General features: G+C 39.0%; 1 protein-coding gene across 1 annotated transcript in view; it reads left to right on the top strand.

Annotated features, from left to right (window-relative positions):
* atrx (ATRX chromatin remodeler) overlaps positions 1-17,733 on the top strand; it is a 121,044-nt gene that overhangs the window by 690 nt on the left and 102,621 nt on the right. The window contains exons 2-7 of the mRNA XM_048605283.1: positions 4,377-4,565; positions 4,913-5,027; positions 9,118-9,214; positions 12,093-12,290; positions 14,130-14,271; positions 15,846-15,955. Of these exons, the coding sequence (XP_048461240.1) occupies positions 4,377-4,565; positions 4,913-5,027; positions 9,118-9,214; positions 12,093-12,290; positions 14,130-14,271; positions 15,846-15,955 (851 nt within the window). The remainder of the gene's footprint in view (positions 1-4,376; positions 4,566-4,912; positions 5,028-9,117; positions 9,215-12,092; positions 12,291-14,129; positions 14,272-15,845; positions 15,956-17,733) is intronic.

Below are 17,733 nucleotides of genomic sequence, written 5' to 3'. Positions count from 1 at the left end.
TGCAAGAGGACAATCTATTTATCCCATTATCCAGGGTAAAGATCTTGCCTGTAATACTACATAGATCAAAACTTTTGACTCTTTTTAATGGAAAGGAATTGCAAATGTTTGCAAAATTTTAGTTATTTCTGAAAGGTCTTTATTTATAGTGAAATAGAATTTTGAAATTTTGATTTTTTTTTCCTCTTTCACCGTGGATTTCTTGCCCTCCCGTCCACCTCTTCTTGCAACTCGAAGCATGCAATTGGTTAATTCATCTGTAGGAGATCATAGCTTTTAAGGGTTTGGGATTTGTAAAATATGCATGTTAACTGAAGTGAAAAAGCAAAATAATTTGATTTGAGAGCAAAGGTTAGCTGTGTTGTAAATTCAAGTTTGTCCTTTAAGATATATAACATTCTTTGAGTCCCAGCTATCTTCATGGCCTTAGAATTGTTGTAATACTTGGAAAGGTGAGCATCCAATTTGCATGCAGCAAGGTCCCATAAAAAGTATTGAGATGAAAGGTGAGGTAATAAACAACTTGTGTTGTTGATTAATAGTTACCTCAGTATTTAGAGGTATTTCTGCTATAGTTTGTGTTTCATGAACGTGCATTGGCTGTAACGCAGTTGATGAATTTGGGAAGCTGTTTTGATAATGTGAACTTTCTACTGTACAGTGTAGCGATTTTTTTTTTTTTTTTTTTTTTTTTTTTTTTTTTTTTTTCTCCCTGTAGCAATTTCCCTATAACCCGATTTTCTGTTGTGATTTTCTATAGCACAAGGTCGCACAAGAACGCAACTTCGTGTTATAGAAGAACTATAGTAGTTGAGTTAGTTTTCCTGGAGTAGTGCCATGAATCTTTTATATCAATCTAAGGCACAAGTGAATCCTCAGTTACTTAATGAAAGGCAGCACCCCCAAGAGTGCTCGAATTCCAAAGGAAACTCAGTGTTAACTCTTGTTTTTCTCTTCACGGATACTGTCATACCTACTGAGTTTCTCCAGCGCTTGTTTTTATTACCCCAAGAGTCGGTGATTAATCTGTCTAGATCACATGCTCATCCCTGGATGGGTTTTGGAATCCACAACCTACTGAATCAGAATGATATCACTGAACGGTTGTATGTCTGGGAAACGATACGACATGGGAGCATAAATAGGCCGTACGCCCATCGAGTCTGCTCAGTCATTGAGAAAGCATGGCTGTTATGATAATCCCCAACTCCACTTTCCTGCCTTTTTTCCTTAACTGTTCATTCCCTTACTGATTAAAAATCTATTTCGGCCTTGAATATGCTGAACAGCTCAGCCTTGACAATGCTCTGCAGTAAAGAATTCTTTAGGTGACGTGCCGAAGATTGGGAGGTGGTAAGGAAAAGCCAGGGGACTCTAGTTCTGTGAGCCTGAGACAAGTAGTGGGTAAATTGTTGGATGGGATTCTGAGGGCCAGGATTTACTTTTATTTGGAAAGGCAAGGGCTGATTAGGGATAGTCAACATGGTTTTGTGCGTGGGAAATCGTGTCTCACTAACTTGATGAAGTTTTTTAAAGACAGAGTGATAGATACCTATATGGACTTAAGTGAAACAATATTCTGCATGGTAGACTGTGTAGCAAAGTTGGATCACGTAATCCAGAGAGAGCTAGCTATTTAGATACAAAATTGGTTTGTGGGTAGGAGATAGAAGGTGGTGGTGGAGGGTTGTTTTTCAGACTGGAAGCCTATGACCAGCAGTGTGTCGCAAGGGTCGTTGCTGGGTCCACTACTTCTAGTCATTTATATAAATGATTTGGATGTGAATAAAGGAGGGAATGGTTTGTAAGTTTGCAGATGAGACCAAAATTGGTGTAGAGGGCAGTGAAGAAGGTTACCTTAGTACAACGGGAGCTTGATCCGATGAACAGAGGAGTGGCAGGTGGAGTTTAATTTGGAGAAATGTGGGGTGTTCCATTTTGATAAGGCAAATCAGGACAGGACTTATACACTTAATGGTAGGACCCTGCAGAGTATTGTTGAACAAACAGACCTTGGAGTGCAGGTTTATAGTTCCTTTAAAGGTTGAGTTACTCGTAAACAAGGGTAGTGAAGGTGGTGTTTGGTATGCTTGCCTTTGTTGGTCAGTGCATTGAATATAGGAGCTGGGATGGCATGTTGGCAGCTCCACAGTACATTGGTTACTACATTTTGGAATACTGCATTCAATTCTGGTCTCCCTTTTAGAGGAAAGATGTTGTTTAAACTTGAAAGGATTCAAAGAAGATTGACAAGGATGTTGCCCGGGTTGTAGTGTTTAAGCTATAGAGAGACGCTGAATAAGCTGGGGTTATTTTCTCTGGAGCTTTGGAGGCTGCAGGGTGACCTTATACAGTTTCATAAAATCACGAGGGGCATAGATAGGGTGAATAGCCAAGGTATTTTTTCCTGGGTAGGACTGCCCAGAGCTAGAAGGCATTGGTTTAACTTGAGGGGACAAAGATTTAAAAGGGACCTAAGGGGTAACTTTTTATGTGGAAGGTGATGCATGCATGGAATGAGCTGCCAGAGTAAGTGGTGGAGGCTGGTACAATTGCAACATTTAAAAGGCATCTGGATGGCTGCATGAATAGAAACGGTTTAGAGGGATTATGGGCCAAATGCTGGCAAATGAGACCAGATCAATTTAGGATGTCTGGTTGACATGGACGAGTTGGACCAAAGGGCCTATTTCTATGCCATACAATTTTATGACTCTATTTACTACATGCTGAGAGGAGAAATCCCTCCTTGTCTGTCTTAAATTTCCAACCCATTATTCTAAGGTTATGTCCTCTAGTCCTGGACTCTCCCATGAAGGGAAACAGCCTTTCCACATTCTGTCCTGTCAAATCCCCTAAAAATTGTGTATGTTTCAATAAGGCTGCCTGTCATTCTTCTAAATTCCAATTATTACAGGCTGAACCTACTCAACCTCTCGGCCACAAGAGAGTCCCTCCATAGCTACAAATAGACAAGTGAACTTTCTCTGGATTGCCTTCATAGCCAGTTTCTTTCCTTGTATAAAGAGCTCAAAACTATTCAGCTGTGGTCTGACTAGTGTTTTGTACAGTTTTAGAAAAACCTCTCTACTATTAGTCTGTTCCCTGTGAAGTAAAGTCCAAAATTCCAGTTGCCTCCCCTGTTACCTGTTGAACATGGATGTTAGCTTTTTGTGGGGATTCGTGCACGAGAACTCAAGTGTTCTGTAACTCTCTGCTATCTTCCTCTGTTAGATCAGTTGGTTGGATGGCTGGTTTGCACTGTAAAGTGCTGTTGACAGCAAAGGCTCAGTTCTCGTAAGTGCTGAGGCCATTTTCAAGGACTTCACCTTCTCAACCTCGCCACACACTGGAGCCATGTTGACTCTCAGGTTAACTTCATCAACAGGTGTTTCTGAGAGAAATGCCAATGGTCCTTGCGGACTATGATGGCTCACTTTTGCAGCTGTACTAAAATATGTTCCAAATGAGGGACTTTTGGATTAATTATTTACTTTACACATGTGTTAGTCGGGCAATATGTGATGGGAAACTAATGTTCTTATCCACTAATTTAAAATTGTAGGTAAAGATGGTAGTTAATGTTAGGATTTCTTCAACTAAGGTACAAAAGGGGGAAGAAAATTGGAATCCCAAAGGAATGAATAAAACCTTGGTTCAAACTGTCAGTTAAATTACCCTATAAACTAGTTGATTCAGCTACTTAGCTTTACACCACAGAAACTTGGTGCCACTGGTGCTCATGTGCCGTTCAAATTTACTTGGTGGCCTTTAGGAAGGATACCTACCATCCTTACCCAGTCTGACCTAATGTGAGACAACAGCACCTCAACAGTGTGGATGACTTTTATTTTCCTATTTTGTTCTCTTTCTTTCTGCCCTCATTTTCTCTGTGTTCCTGATTTTGTTTTCCTCCTTTCTGTGAAATATATATTATCTCACTGACTGAGGTTGCTATGAAGGATTGTCCTTCTCAACCTCTTATTCTAGCCTAAAGGAATGGTCATCCTCTGGTTAAGCCACCATCAGTTGTGTGTCTCAAATGAGAAGGCAGCTGTATAGTCTAGTAACACCATGGCGTCTTAAGTTCCCTCAACATTTTAGTTGAAAGTGAACCAAGAACTGATGTTTTGGGTATAATAACCCTTCTCTTGAAAATGTTGTCTCTGCTTTCTGTCCACAGATGCTGCCAGACCTGCTGAGTTTCTCTACAGATTTTGCTTCCGATTCAAACTTTTTTGGTTTCCTGGTCTACAGCAAAAGTGTGTTCAAAATAATATTTAACAACTGAATATATGTACAATCTAATATTTTAGACCTAGAATGCTACTTTTTCGTTAAGGCTTTAATAAAACAGTGCTCAATTACTTAAGTAGATGAGGAAGAGGATGCTGAAGCGGATTCAGATTCAGATTCTGACTTTGAAATGACAAAGAAACCACGCTACAGGCATCGACTTCTGAGACATAAGCTCACAATGAGTGATGGTGAATCTGGGGATGACAAGAAGGGATCCAAAGTCAAAGATCAAACAAAAGAAGGCACACGAAAGAGCAGAAGGAAAGGTAAATCAGATAACGTAGTGTTTTATTTAGACAATGACTGCAGATGCAATTGTGATGCTGAATTAGGGTTAGCTCAGTTGGCTGGGTGGCTGGTTTGCAGTGACACCAACAAGATCGTCCTCATCCCCTGACTGAGGCATGGTGACCCCTGATTAAACTCCCCTGTCATCTCTCTGAGAGCAGCCCTATGGTGAATTTACCTTGCTGTAGGAGAATCTTTGGAAATCAATTGGGTTTTAACATGATGTAATTGATACAAACTTTAAATCTTGTCTTTTTTTTCCAGTATTTGTATTTCCTCCGTAAATATGAACAACTTTTTAAGAATCATTTGGTTTTCTTTTCAGCAAGTAGTAATGAAAATACTACTGAGCAGGAGAGTGATTCTGATTTTCAGGAGTCTGGATCAAGTGAGGAAGACGAAAGTGATTCTGATGATAAACGGAAGCGCCCAAGAACGAGGTATAGGATCTGGTCATTCACACTCGTAAAATGCACTATGCGCCAACAATGATAGTAGATTCTTTATTTAGAGAAGCAGATGAGTATTTCTGTAGCTGTAGTTAAAACTCTTTGCTGATCTATTACCACCTTGGTGTCAGGAGCGAGGAGATCACTGATTGTGAGACATTGTTCTGTGAGCAGATAAACAACCAGAGGTCGTGGTCCATGTGGATATCAATGTAGACAGCAACAGGGGAGTGAGGGGTGAAATCCTGGAACCAGATTGAAAAATATAATCGTGAAAACAATAATTTCAGGGTTATATCCAATCTCTCAATTTATTGGGTGTAGGAGTAGGTGAATTGAGCTGTAGAATTGGCATGGGAGACAGGCAATAGGAGGAATTATGAGGCTTCAAGATTGGTTTGGAGGCAGGTGGGGCAAGATGGATACACTGCATCTTAGGACTGCGACTGACTTCTTCATGGAGATTCCTTCATTGCAGATGGGAAGGGTTTAAACTAGCTTGGTAGAGGGGTGGAAACATGAGCAGTGATTCGAGGGAAGCAAAACCAGTGAAAGGAAGCAGAAAAGTAGAAAGGCAGGCAAAGCATAGGCAGGCATCAAATAGAATCAGAATAAAATATAGTGTTAGAAAAGCAGGATTAAAGGCATTCTTATGCACATGACATTTACAGAATGGTTGCTGATTAGAATGTGCAGGTTGAAGTAAATGGATGTTACTTAATTGCCATAATGGAGATGTGACTACAGATTCTTCAAGACTAGGAAGGGAACATCCAAGTACATTCTGCATTTAGGAGGAATAGGCGAAAACGAGGTAGAAGAGTACTTGTAAGGGACGTGATCAGTATATCTGTAAGAGAGGATCTTGGATCAAATGAACAAAAAGTAGAATTTGTTTGGGTGGAGCTATTTTAAAAAAAAAAGCAAGGGGCAGTTTATGTAGGGAAGTTATTTATATAGGCCACTAAACTGTAGTGGTAATGTTAGTATAATGGTATAAATAAGAAAATTAAATTGTGTGTGTAACATGGGTAATACAGCAGAGTTAGTGGTTAACCAATTCAGCACTAATGGTTTAGAAAATGAATTTCCTTCAGTGTTTACAAGGTAGTTGGCTTCACGACCTAGGGAGCAGATTATTTTTGATTTAGGGTACAATGAGCAATGGCTAATTAATAACCTTGCTATAAAGGAGCCTTTGGCAAATAGTGGTCAAAATACAGAATTTTGCATTAAGCTTGAATGCAGATTAGTTCATTCTGAAGCTAGAATCTTGACACAAAGGAAGTTATGAAGGATAAGATGGCTATGGTGCATTGGGATAATGCACCAGAAGATGTAGCAGTAGACAGGCAGTGGCTCATTTTTAAAGAAATGCTACACAGCCTACAACAGATACACGTTCTTCTAAGGTGCAAAAGCCCAACTGTAGCTGATGAGAAAAGTTAAAAAGACATTCCTGTAGATGAGAAAGTAGCAAATGTAACCCTACTGTTTAAAAAAGGAAGAAGAGGGAGAATGGAGAATTGCAGACATATTGGGTTGACATTGAGTGAGGAAACTTTATGATGTCTTACAAAGGATGTAATATTTGGACGTTCAGCTAAAAGGAGGTAAAATTAGGCTGAGTCGGTGTGGATTTCATGTTTGAGAAACCTGTTGGAGTTCTTTGAGAATTTGCTCGTAGCATTTATAAGTGAACCAATGGCTAAGCTGTATTTGAATTTTCAGAAGGCTTTGATAGCGTCCTGCGCAAGAGGTTAGTAAATAAAATGTGTGCACACTGGATTGGGGAAATACAAGAATGGATTGAGAATTGGTTAACAGTCAGATATTAGAGTGGGAATAAATGGATTATGCTCAAGATGGCAGACTTGTTATTGTTGAAATATCAGAAAGATTGGTGCTAGGTCCATTGCTGTTCATGATCTGTATTCGTGATCTAAATCTGTGGACTAGTTGCTATGTTTTCATATTTTCATACACCAAATTGGGTGGGAATGCAAGTTGAGGAAGATACAAGGAGACTTTAAGAAGATTGGGCAAACTGTGATTGGGTTAGAACACTGCTGATGGAATACAATGTGGCTAAGTATGTCGTCTTTGCTTTTGATAGAGAAATCAAAAATGCTAAGTATCTCCTAGTGGGACATGTTGGGAAGCGCTGGTGTCAGAAGAGAGCCTGCGTGTATTTGTTCATGAATTAGTAAAAGCTAGCATGCAGGTGTGTAGCAAGCAATTGGGAAAGCAAATAGTGTGCTAGCATTCATCACAGGATTTGCATACAACAGTAAGTAAGTCTTGATAGAGTCATAGAGATACACAGCATCGATTCAGACCCTTCAGTGCAACTCGTTCATGCCAACCAGATATTTTATATATGTCTGTTCCCATTTGCCAGCATTTGGCCCATATCTCTCTCAACCTTCCCTCGTTATATACCCATCCAGATGCCTTCTAAATGTTGTAATCGTACCAACCTCCTCCACTTGCCGTGGCGGCTCATTCCATACATGCACCACCCTCTGTGTGGAAAGAGTTGCCCCCTAGGTTCCTTTTTTTAAATCTTTTTCCATCTCACCTTAAACCTATGCCCTCTAGTTTTGTCTACCCTCCCCCTAGTGAAAAGACCTTGCCTATTTACCTTATCCATGCCCCTCATGATTTTATAAATCTCTATAAGGTCACCCCTCAGCCTGCAACACCACAGGGGAAAATATCTCCAGCCTGTTCAACCTCTCCCTATAGCTCAAACCCTCCAGCCCTGGCAACATCCTTGTAATCTTTTCTTAACCCTTTTCAAGTTTTACAATATCCTTTCTATAGGAAGGGAGACGAGAATTGCAAGCAATTCTCCAAACATGTTCTAACCAATATCCTGTACAGTCACAACATGACCCCCGCCCCACCCGCCAACTCCTATTCTCAATGGACTTACCAATAAAGGCAAGCATTCTAAATGCCTTCTTCACTATCCTACTTAGTTGTGACTCCATTTTCAAGCAACTATGAACCTGTACTGCAAGGTCTCTTTGTTCAGCAACACTCCCCAGGACCTTACCACAAAGTGAATAAGTCCTGCCCTGATTTGCTTTTCCAAAATGCAGCACCTCACATTTATCTAAATTAAACTCCATCTGTAACTCCTTGGCCCATTGGCCCATCAATCCCGTGTAGAGCTCATGCAACCACAGTAATGTATCACCTGGAATACTGTGTATAGTTCTGGCTCTCTTATATGAGAAAGGGTATACGTGCCTTTTGAGGAAGCATAACATTGGTTCACCAGATTAATTCGTAAAATGGTGGGATTATTCTACCAGGGAGATTGAGGATACTGGGTCTGAATTCCCTAATGTTTCAAAGAATGACGGCTGACCTCATTCTAATTTAGAAAGTTCTTGCTGGGCCTGACAAGGTGAATGTAGATGAGGGGTTTCCCTGGCTGGTGATTCTAAAACTGGGTATATAATCTCAGAGTAAGGGATAAACTATTTAAAACTGAGTTGAGGCGGTAATCATTCATGCAGAGGATGGTGAATCTTTGTCCTCTGGAGTAGAGAATTCCAATGGAAGCTTAATTATCGACTGTGAACAAGACAGAAAAAAGATTTCTGCAAACTACTGACAATAAGTGAAATGGAGCTCATATGGGAAAGTGGCATTGCTGAGATGATCAGCAGTGATCTAACTGAATATGGAGTAGGCTTGACAGACTGAGTGGCCTCCTCCTGTTTTATGGTGCATGTAACGCCTCCGCATATTTATTGTCACTATTTGATAAGTACAGAACCACAGATGGTAATTAGCCTATGGTTTCAAAACCTTTATTTCCTTAACTTTGTTTATTTGGATGCTTCTGGTATGCTGTATGTTACTCACACTATACTGGGAAGGATCCTGTTTCTAGTTTCTGAAATTTGTGTTTTTAACCTATTGCCTCAGAGTTGACTGATTCCGGCACACGTTTTTCCTCTGGCAGAAATGCAATTGTCACTTGGGCACAAATATTTGCCATTGTAACTCCCAAGTTCAACAGGTTTGAGCAAAGATGAATATGTAATTTTACATTTGTGTGCAGAGCATCTAAGAAAGAGGCTGAGGAAAATCAACGTAGCTACCTTCAGAAAAAGAAACGAAGGCGCATTAAAGTTCAAGAAAACTCATCAAGTGAAAAGGTATTTTAAGACCGCCTCATTGTGACATCAAACCCTGTTCTGTTTTGTTTTGGACTAATGGCTACTCATTTAATTTTGGTACTTTTGGAGTTTTAAAAACAAACATCTACAAGTTCCCCATGGTAATAGGCAAATATTATTATTTCCTTGGTACAATCCTTTGGAGCAGAATCAGTTAAAATGTCGAAACATTTCTGATTTCTTCACTTGTAGATATGACAACCACTGTTCCCATTTAAGCTGAGTCGGTAAGGGGTCCTAGAAAGAACCATTTACTTTGTGAATGCAATGCAAAATAATTTATAAGGAAAATACTCTTGTCTTTGTTCCAGTCCCTTCTCTCAGCTCACATCAATACAATCAAATGATAGATAGAAATTTCCTGGTCTTGGTCAAATCTGAAAAATTTAATCATCATCGCTTCTAATTTCCAGTCTTACTTTGTTTTCACATGTTCCATTTCTGAATCATCCCTTTTCTTCAACTTCCATCTTATTTTGCTGTCAGTTTGCAGCTGTTGGACGGTGCCATGTTCATACCAATACTCCGGATATGGCTTTCTTCATCTTGTCTCCTCCCCTCTGTCTTGCCCCTCTTAGCCCCACAACAATTGGCAAAGTCTTTTTTGCTATGTTCTTTCGTGAGATGTGGACATCATTGGATGGCCAGCAATTATTGCACGTCCCTACTTGCTCTTGAGACTCCGAATCCCTACAGTGTGGAAGCAGGGCACTGAGCCGATCGAGTTCACACTGACTCTCTGAAGAGCATCCCACCCAGACCCACCCACTACCCTACCTCTGTAACCCTGCATTTCTCATGGTTAATCCACCTCACCTGCACATCCCCAGACACTGTAAGCAATTTAGCATGGCCGATCCATCTAACCTGCACATCTTTGGATTGTGGGAGGAAGCTGGAGGAAACCCATGCAGACACTTGGAGAACGTGTAACCTGCATACAGATAATTGCCCAAGGGTGGAATCTAACCAGGATCTCTGTCACTGTGAGGCGGCAGTGCTAACCACTGAGCCATCATGCCACCAAGGGGTGGTGAACTGCTGCCTTGAACCTCTGTATTTCATGTGCTGTTGACAGACCTATATTATTGTTAGGGCAATAATCCAGGATTTTGACCTAGTGACAGTGAAGAATTTAATATATTTCTGTGTCAGGTACGTTAGTGGCTTGGAGAGGAACTTGCAGGTAGTGGTATTCCCATGTATCTGCTGCCCTTATCCTTCTAGATGGAAGTGCACATGGGTTAGGAATGTGCTGTCGAAGGATCTTTGGCAAACGTCTGCAGCACATACTGTTGCTACTGACTGTCGCTGGTGCAGGGAGTGAACGTTTTTGGAAAATGGCCCATCCCATTTTCTGCATTCTGCTGTCACCATTTTCCTCCCTTGTATAAATATAACATGGTTTTCCTTAGCCCAACAGACTGGTTATAGCACAAAAGAACGTCGTTCAGCCAATCATGTCTGAGCTGGGATGAGCAGGTCAGCCAGTCTGTACTCTTTCACTCCCCCAAAATTAGTCCTGTACTTACATGACTTCAGATAATTGTACAATGTGCTGTCAAAAGTCACAATTGAAGCTGCTTTCCATCTTCTCGGGCAGTGCATTCCAGCCCCTACTTTAACATTTCTCCAGCTGTTATCTTTTCCATTCTTTCTTCATTCTGCTTAAACTGGTCCTCTGATTTTTTGATTCTGCTGCCAATATGAACAGTTTCCTCCTATCTACTCCCTCCTGGTCAGTCATGATTTTTAACATCAAACCAAACGAACTGCAGATGCTGGATATCAGAAACAAAAGCAGAAATTGCTGGAAAATCTCAGCAAGTCTGGCAGCATCTGTGGAGAGAAATCAGTTAACATTTTGCGTCCAGTGACTCCTCAGAACCTTTTCTCAGCAATTCATAATTTTTAACACATCTATCAAATCTCCAATCAACCTTCTCTTTCCTGAGAACAATCCCAGCTCTTCCAATTTATTTTTGTAACTAGCTGCAGCCCTTAACCCTTAGAACTGTTCTTGTGCATCTTTTCTGTACCATTGAAGAAGACTTCAGATCTGTCCTAAAGTGTGGTACCCAGAACTGCATACAATGCAGTACAGTTGAAGCTGAACCAGTGTTTAAATTCTGCAAAATCATACTGCTTTTGTACTCTGTCACTATTTATAAAGCCCAGGATGTTTGCTGTTTTTTTTTTCTTACCTTCCATTTCAACTTCTGAATTCAATGGAAAATCCATTTTCATCTCCCTATTCTGTACTGGGCAGTTACTAGGCTCCAGTCAGAACTAAAGCACAAAGAAATTCATTATTTGTTGCAATCCAATGGGGAGGCTTTATTCTGAAGCTAAGCACTCTGTAAGAATCTGAACTAGCTCACAAAGCTGGCTAATGACTCATCAGTGTGACTCAGTACTTAAAGGGCCACTATCCTGACACAACATACCCTAAATGTATTACATAATGTTCCCCACATCCGTTGTATTTGCAGATATAATTTTATCCCTCTTTTTCTCTGTTTTGTGAAGGAGCCTTGCCCTCTGACAACCTGAGCATTCTTCAATTACCCGCCACGCCTACCCCTTTCCACAACAATTTTCTGTAAAAATGCAGGAAATGTTACCCTCTGCTACTTCCTTTCTCACTATCCAAAGACCCAAACATCCTTCCAATTGAAACAATGATCATACATTTGATTTAATGTACTGTGCTTGCTGCTGATGTTGCAGCTTCCTCTGCACTGGAAAGGCCAGACGCTCATTCCCATTCCATCTGTTACCTAAATATATTTCATATGTTGTAATTGTTCTTATTTATGTATCAAATTAGATCCTGTCCCTTTTTCTTTTCCTTAAGCAAAGTAACTCTGAAGATGAGGGTAACGGTGATAGTAATGACAATGATTCCAAATCCCCGGGGAAAGGTCGGAAGAAGATTAGAAAGATTTTGAAAGACGGAAATTTACGTACAGAAACTCAAAATGCCTTGAAAGAAGAGGAAGATAGAAGAAAACGCATCGCGGATCGAGAAAAAGAGAGAGAAAAGTTGCGAGAGGTGTTGAATTATTTTCTATATATGTGCACGTTCATGTGTTTGGCATAGTTATGGATGCTTGTAGGATAAAAGGGAATCCAAAGCATAGCTTGTAATTCATTTTTGATTTTATGGTATCTTAGGCTATGAATTGCCATGCATTCAATTTTTTTTTTACTTGGTCAGAATAAAGAATAATTTGAGCATTAGAAAAGTCTTATTGCAGAGTGCTGCTGCATGCTGTCATTAAGCAATACAAATTAGTCAAGACAAAGAAGAAACTTTTTTATCTTGAATTAGATATTTAATTGTGAATATTTTGTTGAGATGTATTCAGCTTAAACATTACTGCGTTCTTAAACGCAATTCATTTTACAGTTATTGCTTAGTTGAAATGGGGGAGGGGTGAAAATAAAGAAAGAAAATAAATGAGGTTTAATTATCTCTTTCTTTACTTGTATAACTAAATTGTAATTTATTAATCTAAAAGGAAGATGGTGCAACTTTTTTTTTTGAAAGCACTAATCCTATATATATATTGTCATAAGGTAACAGACTAGTTCTGTGTATTGCGTTTTAGATTTTTCAATTAAAGGGAGGAACCATATGGAAGCAAGATGAAATATCTGTTTTCAGACACATAGTAAATGAAGTGAATTTTAAATGTTATACAAATGTTAACTGAAAGTGCCTTTGGTGGAAAAATTACAGTTAGACTTGCCTAGTTTGAAATTATCTGTATGAGATTGTAGGTCACCTTTTGTAATTCCATGATGTAGACAGCTAAAAGTAGATGGTCATCGGTGATGTCGGAAAGTGTTACTTTAAATTTAACCTTTGTGAAAGACTTTCTGCAAATATTCATGCTGAGATCCCTTTGGCAATTAGATAAGAAACGACAGTGAAACCTCATTGAGGGGTCTGTGACTTGCCTAAATACTCTTATTGCCTGCAGCTAGATTTTAACGTGTATGAGCTACCAACTTTAAATATCATAACTGACACATGGAAAAGTTTATGCTGCTTTACACTTGAAGATCCTTGAGGAGTGTGAACTTGAAATCCTGATGAATATGTAGCACTTTCATGTATAGAAATAAAAGATCCTTGTGAGAAAATAGTTTCCTGCTAATAAATTAAGCACACTCAATTTAAGAGTGCAGCATTTGATTGATTGCCAAAACTAAGAGTAAACATTTTTTCTGGTAAAGCAGCTCTCAAGTGACTGCTGGCTGTAATTAATGGCACACTACTATTACTGTACATCCCCATTTTAATTTAAAGTGAATGTTTGGGATCTCATTGTCTTTGAATAACCAGTGGGCAAAGTGAATTCCGATGAATTCATTTGAGGTGATTGCAGACAGCAGGAATAACTCATCTAAGTTTTAAATCTGCACTCAGAAATACTGGATTCATGACCTTAATTCAGGAAATTCCCATGTATAATCAGTTTGGAAATACTGCTCAAGGAGGATATTTAGCAGTAACTGGCGAGCAAAATTCCCTTTTTGGTTGCAATGAATGTCTGTGTTAGCTGAAGAATTAAATTCTACTAAATCCAGTGAAGAAACATGAAAAAGTTGCCATTGCTGTAGAAAGCTTTGTAGGGCCAGTTGGTCTATATCTATGATATAACCCCTGCACCTCTTGTGGGGAGAAAGTTACACACTTTGCTTGCATTTGTATTATTAAAAACATCCATAAACCCCCAATATTGTTTGAGATTATAGCTACACAATCCCCAAACAAGTTCACCAAACACCACTTCCCCATTGTGAGCAACGTGCTAAATTATGAAGTTCATATGTATAAGTTCTCCAAAATTAAGAATTGTCCAATTTCATTTAAAATTTACAGCAGGTTGTGTCTGAAGATATGTCCCCAATGCAGTGTCCAATAACCACTAAATTAGTCCTTGATGAAGACAAGGAGACAAATGAATCTATCGTCCAGGTCCATAGAAATTTGGTGAGGAAACTGAAGCCTCATCAAGTTGATGGTAAGTAAAGTATTTATATGATGCCTCGTAGTAGCTATCAGTTGATAGTTCATGCATGTAGCTCCAGGACCTAACTTTTTTCAACTGCTAACTAGCTTATCCTATTGCTGTCTACGTCATTGCGGAGTTACATTTCTGTAGTACTGGATCCATCCATGTTAAACAGGCATCAGCTTGGAAAAAATTACTGTTGCACAAAATGAATGAGTATAATGTTTTCCACAAAATGATTGGGGCTGGGACACTTTATCTGATGTGCAGAAAAAAAATACTTATCCAATGGTAAAGGCACACTATTTTTTCTGCAAGAAGGGTGCAAGGCGCTGGATTGGACCGCCATATGGTCTGTAGAACCACCACATGTATGCACATGAATTGGCAGAGATGACATCAATTAGTGTGTGTGTGGATCTCTGACAAATGGTGTGTTATGCATTTCCCATTGCCAGTCTGGATGTGTCATTCTGTTTTTCTGTGTTCATGCTTACACAATTTGGTGATGAGAAAACAAGCAGCTCACTCTTGTGGGTGAGGCCTCTTTGTTCCTGAGCTGATTTATAATTAGGGTAATGATCAGTAGATGCAAACAATTCCACTATACCACCTGAATAGTTGTGGAGTACTTCATTAAGATAAGTAATGCACAAGCAGATAATTTGTTATGCCCCTTGGTAGGTGGCATGCAAAATTGTCTACTTAATACAGCACAACTTTGCCAAAAACAGGATGAGGGCAATGGGCAGTAAATCCATTTGAAGACAAGATGTAAAAGATGTGAGTTTTATTCCAATGACAAGGTTAGTGTGATGCTAATTCCAATAAACAATGCCTTCTGCCTAACATTTTCATGTACACTTATGATATCCTGAGCTGTAGGAGCTTCAATACCAACATATTCCCTATATTTTATTCTGTCTGAGGTTTTGTACGCTTTATCCTCACAAGCAACATTGAAAGAACGTTTTAAGGACAGAAATCAAGTTTCATAATTTATTTGCATGTCGAAATTGTGACTGTCTGTACACCTGTCCTTTTCCTTCATGACAATACATGTGCTTAATCATCTCGACCTGTGTTTCCTATGAGATTTCTTGGATAACTTTGACTGAACCATGAGTGCACGGGCCCTGGATCTTGCTTGATCTTGAGACACTTGCTGAGTCATTTTCAGGGTTGGGGGAGGGTGGTGGACATCTTGACAATTGCCCACCTAATTGGACTGCCCTACAGTCACATGGCTACCTCTAGGCATCCAGCTGCATTTGTTTTTTTGCATGAGAGCAGTCTAAGATGTGCTTCATATGCTGAAATCTGCTGTCACTGATCATTCCAAACAATCTCCTCCTTTTGCTGACCCAATGATGGCTTATTTTTACAGTTGACTGCTTGAGCCATCTTGACATTTGTGTTGATTTTTAAGAGGTAATAGTGTTCCACGAATGGTTTCTCGCTGTTTTAAGACACTTGCAGTTAAAATTACAGTCCAATAAAGTGCACATTTTACAGAATTGAAGTGTTTATCTATTCACTTTTCAAGTTATGTAGATATCAAAAATTTGTGTTTATTTGTGCAGGTGTGCAATTCATGTGGGATTGTTGCTGTGAATCGGTGAGCAAAGCCTTAAAGGAGAATGGGTCTGGGTGCATTTTGGCACATTGTATGGGACTTGGAAAGACATTACAGGTAAGGGTCTAGCCTGCAAAAAAACATAAGCACAGAAACTGGTGATATATCATGTGAGCTTGCAACTTTTTAAAACTTTCTGATTCTTGCAGAAAGTGTAAAATTCCTAAGCATCTCACTATTGATATTATCAAGGTTTTTGATTGTGCTGTGGGTCCGTGGTCATCTTAAATGTTTTACAATATGGTTTTTAACATGGAACTTCTCTGCTATAGCATTCCTACAGGGAAATATTATCTTGGAGCTAAAAAATGAAACTCGAGTTAATCTGATTTAACACACAGCAATTTTTCATATTGGAAGTGTGCACTCAACCAGATTGAGATCAGTATGTGCTGTTTCAGTGAACAGATGTTTGTAGTTTTATACTCATCAACAGATGATGAGTATAAAACTAAGTGACTTATTTCTTCAGACAGTGCATGTAAGTGCAGAATGGTAGATATTGGTTACAAATGGAATGGAGTCAAAATTTCTTTTGTTTATGCCAAAATCAGAGTTGGTTTTTTAATATTTCTAAACATGCTATAAAGTGGGTCAGCCAAAGAGGAGCAGTGAAGGGGCAGCAAGAAAGACTCTTTAGTAGAACAGATGAGGTTAAAATACCACATTATCTATCTCTTCCTCAAAACAGACAAATTTTTGGTTTGTGGCAAATCGGCCAAGTTTATTCAGAACGCACCTCAGTTCACTATTGAAAAGGTGGTTTTCTCTCTGCCTCCTGACAGAAGTGCTGTACTGAAGCAACAGATGAAGGGGGAGAGAACAGCATTAGTTATGTGGAACCGCTCATCTGTTGTGAATAAGGTTAGCTTTTTGCTGTGAAAAGTGGGGGGTGGACAATAATATAAAATGCACGTTAAAAAATTAACTTCAGATATAAAGTTAGAATTGAACAGTTCAATCAATTGCAATTTACAGGGAAGAATTTTTTTTTTTTTTTTTGCTGACTCTTGCAATCTCAAATGTAACCTGGTCTACATTCAAAATAGGACGTCATTGTCAGCACCCACTTCTCAAGCAATTGTCCAGTGATGTTGAAATTTGTTTGGCTATGCTGTATGACCCAGACTTTTCAATACTATGGGTAGGCATATATGAAGTAATTAACTGCGATCAATTTGCATTAAAAGTGTGAAAGACCAGAATTTTTTTTTTGTCTGTATGGATCTGATCAAGCACAAATCTGTCCATTCCAACAAAAACTGAAAAGTTTGTGCATTGTGGTGGCACACGTAACCAGAATATATTATCGAGTGAATGACAAAGGTCTTAAAATTCTGCAGAAGAATGCATTTAATTGAATTGTTCATTAAACTGTTCAGTGAAGTACTTTATTGGGATTCCAGAACGCTCCTCGTCAAATTGACTGTCATTTTGGTCTATATGAATCCTCTATTTCTTGTGGTAATATAATAAGGTGTTTAATGAATCATCTTCAGATTCTTAACTGAAACTTGAATGTGTAAGTACAGATTTGTACTTAATATGCATTTCCCTCAGCTCCAGTATCATAATTATATTCTGTTTCCTGTGAGATGGACTTTAGTAGAAACTTAATGTGATCAAAGCTACAGCCATTTCAACATTATTCTTTTTTTGAAAATATATTTGATGTTTTGGGTTTCTTGACCTATACCTTTTGAACCTTATTAAATTCTTTTCACCATTTTTGGCTAATTCTTCTACATTGACAAAAATGATTTTAAAGCATTCCCTGTTAGTGAATCTGAGTCTTTTGATGTAACTTGTTCTGTGTTGCCTTTTTGTGCATTTAG

This window comes from Rhincodon typus, chromosome 14, assembly GCF_021869965.1.
Source record: "Rhincodon typus isolate 14 chromosome 14, sRhiTyp1.1, whole genome shotgun sequence".
Classification (NCBI taxonomy): Eukaryota; Metazoa; Chordata; class Chondrichthyes; order Orectolobiformes; family Rhincodontidae; genus Rhincodon; species Rhincodon typus.
The sequence above is the reverse complement of the archived record's forward strand: the minus strand, read 5'-3'. Positions and strand labels throughout refer to the sequence as shown.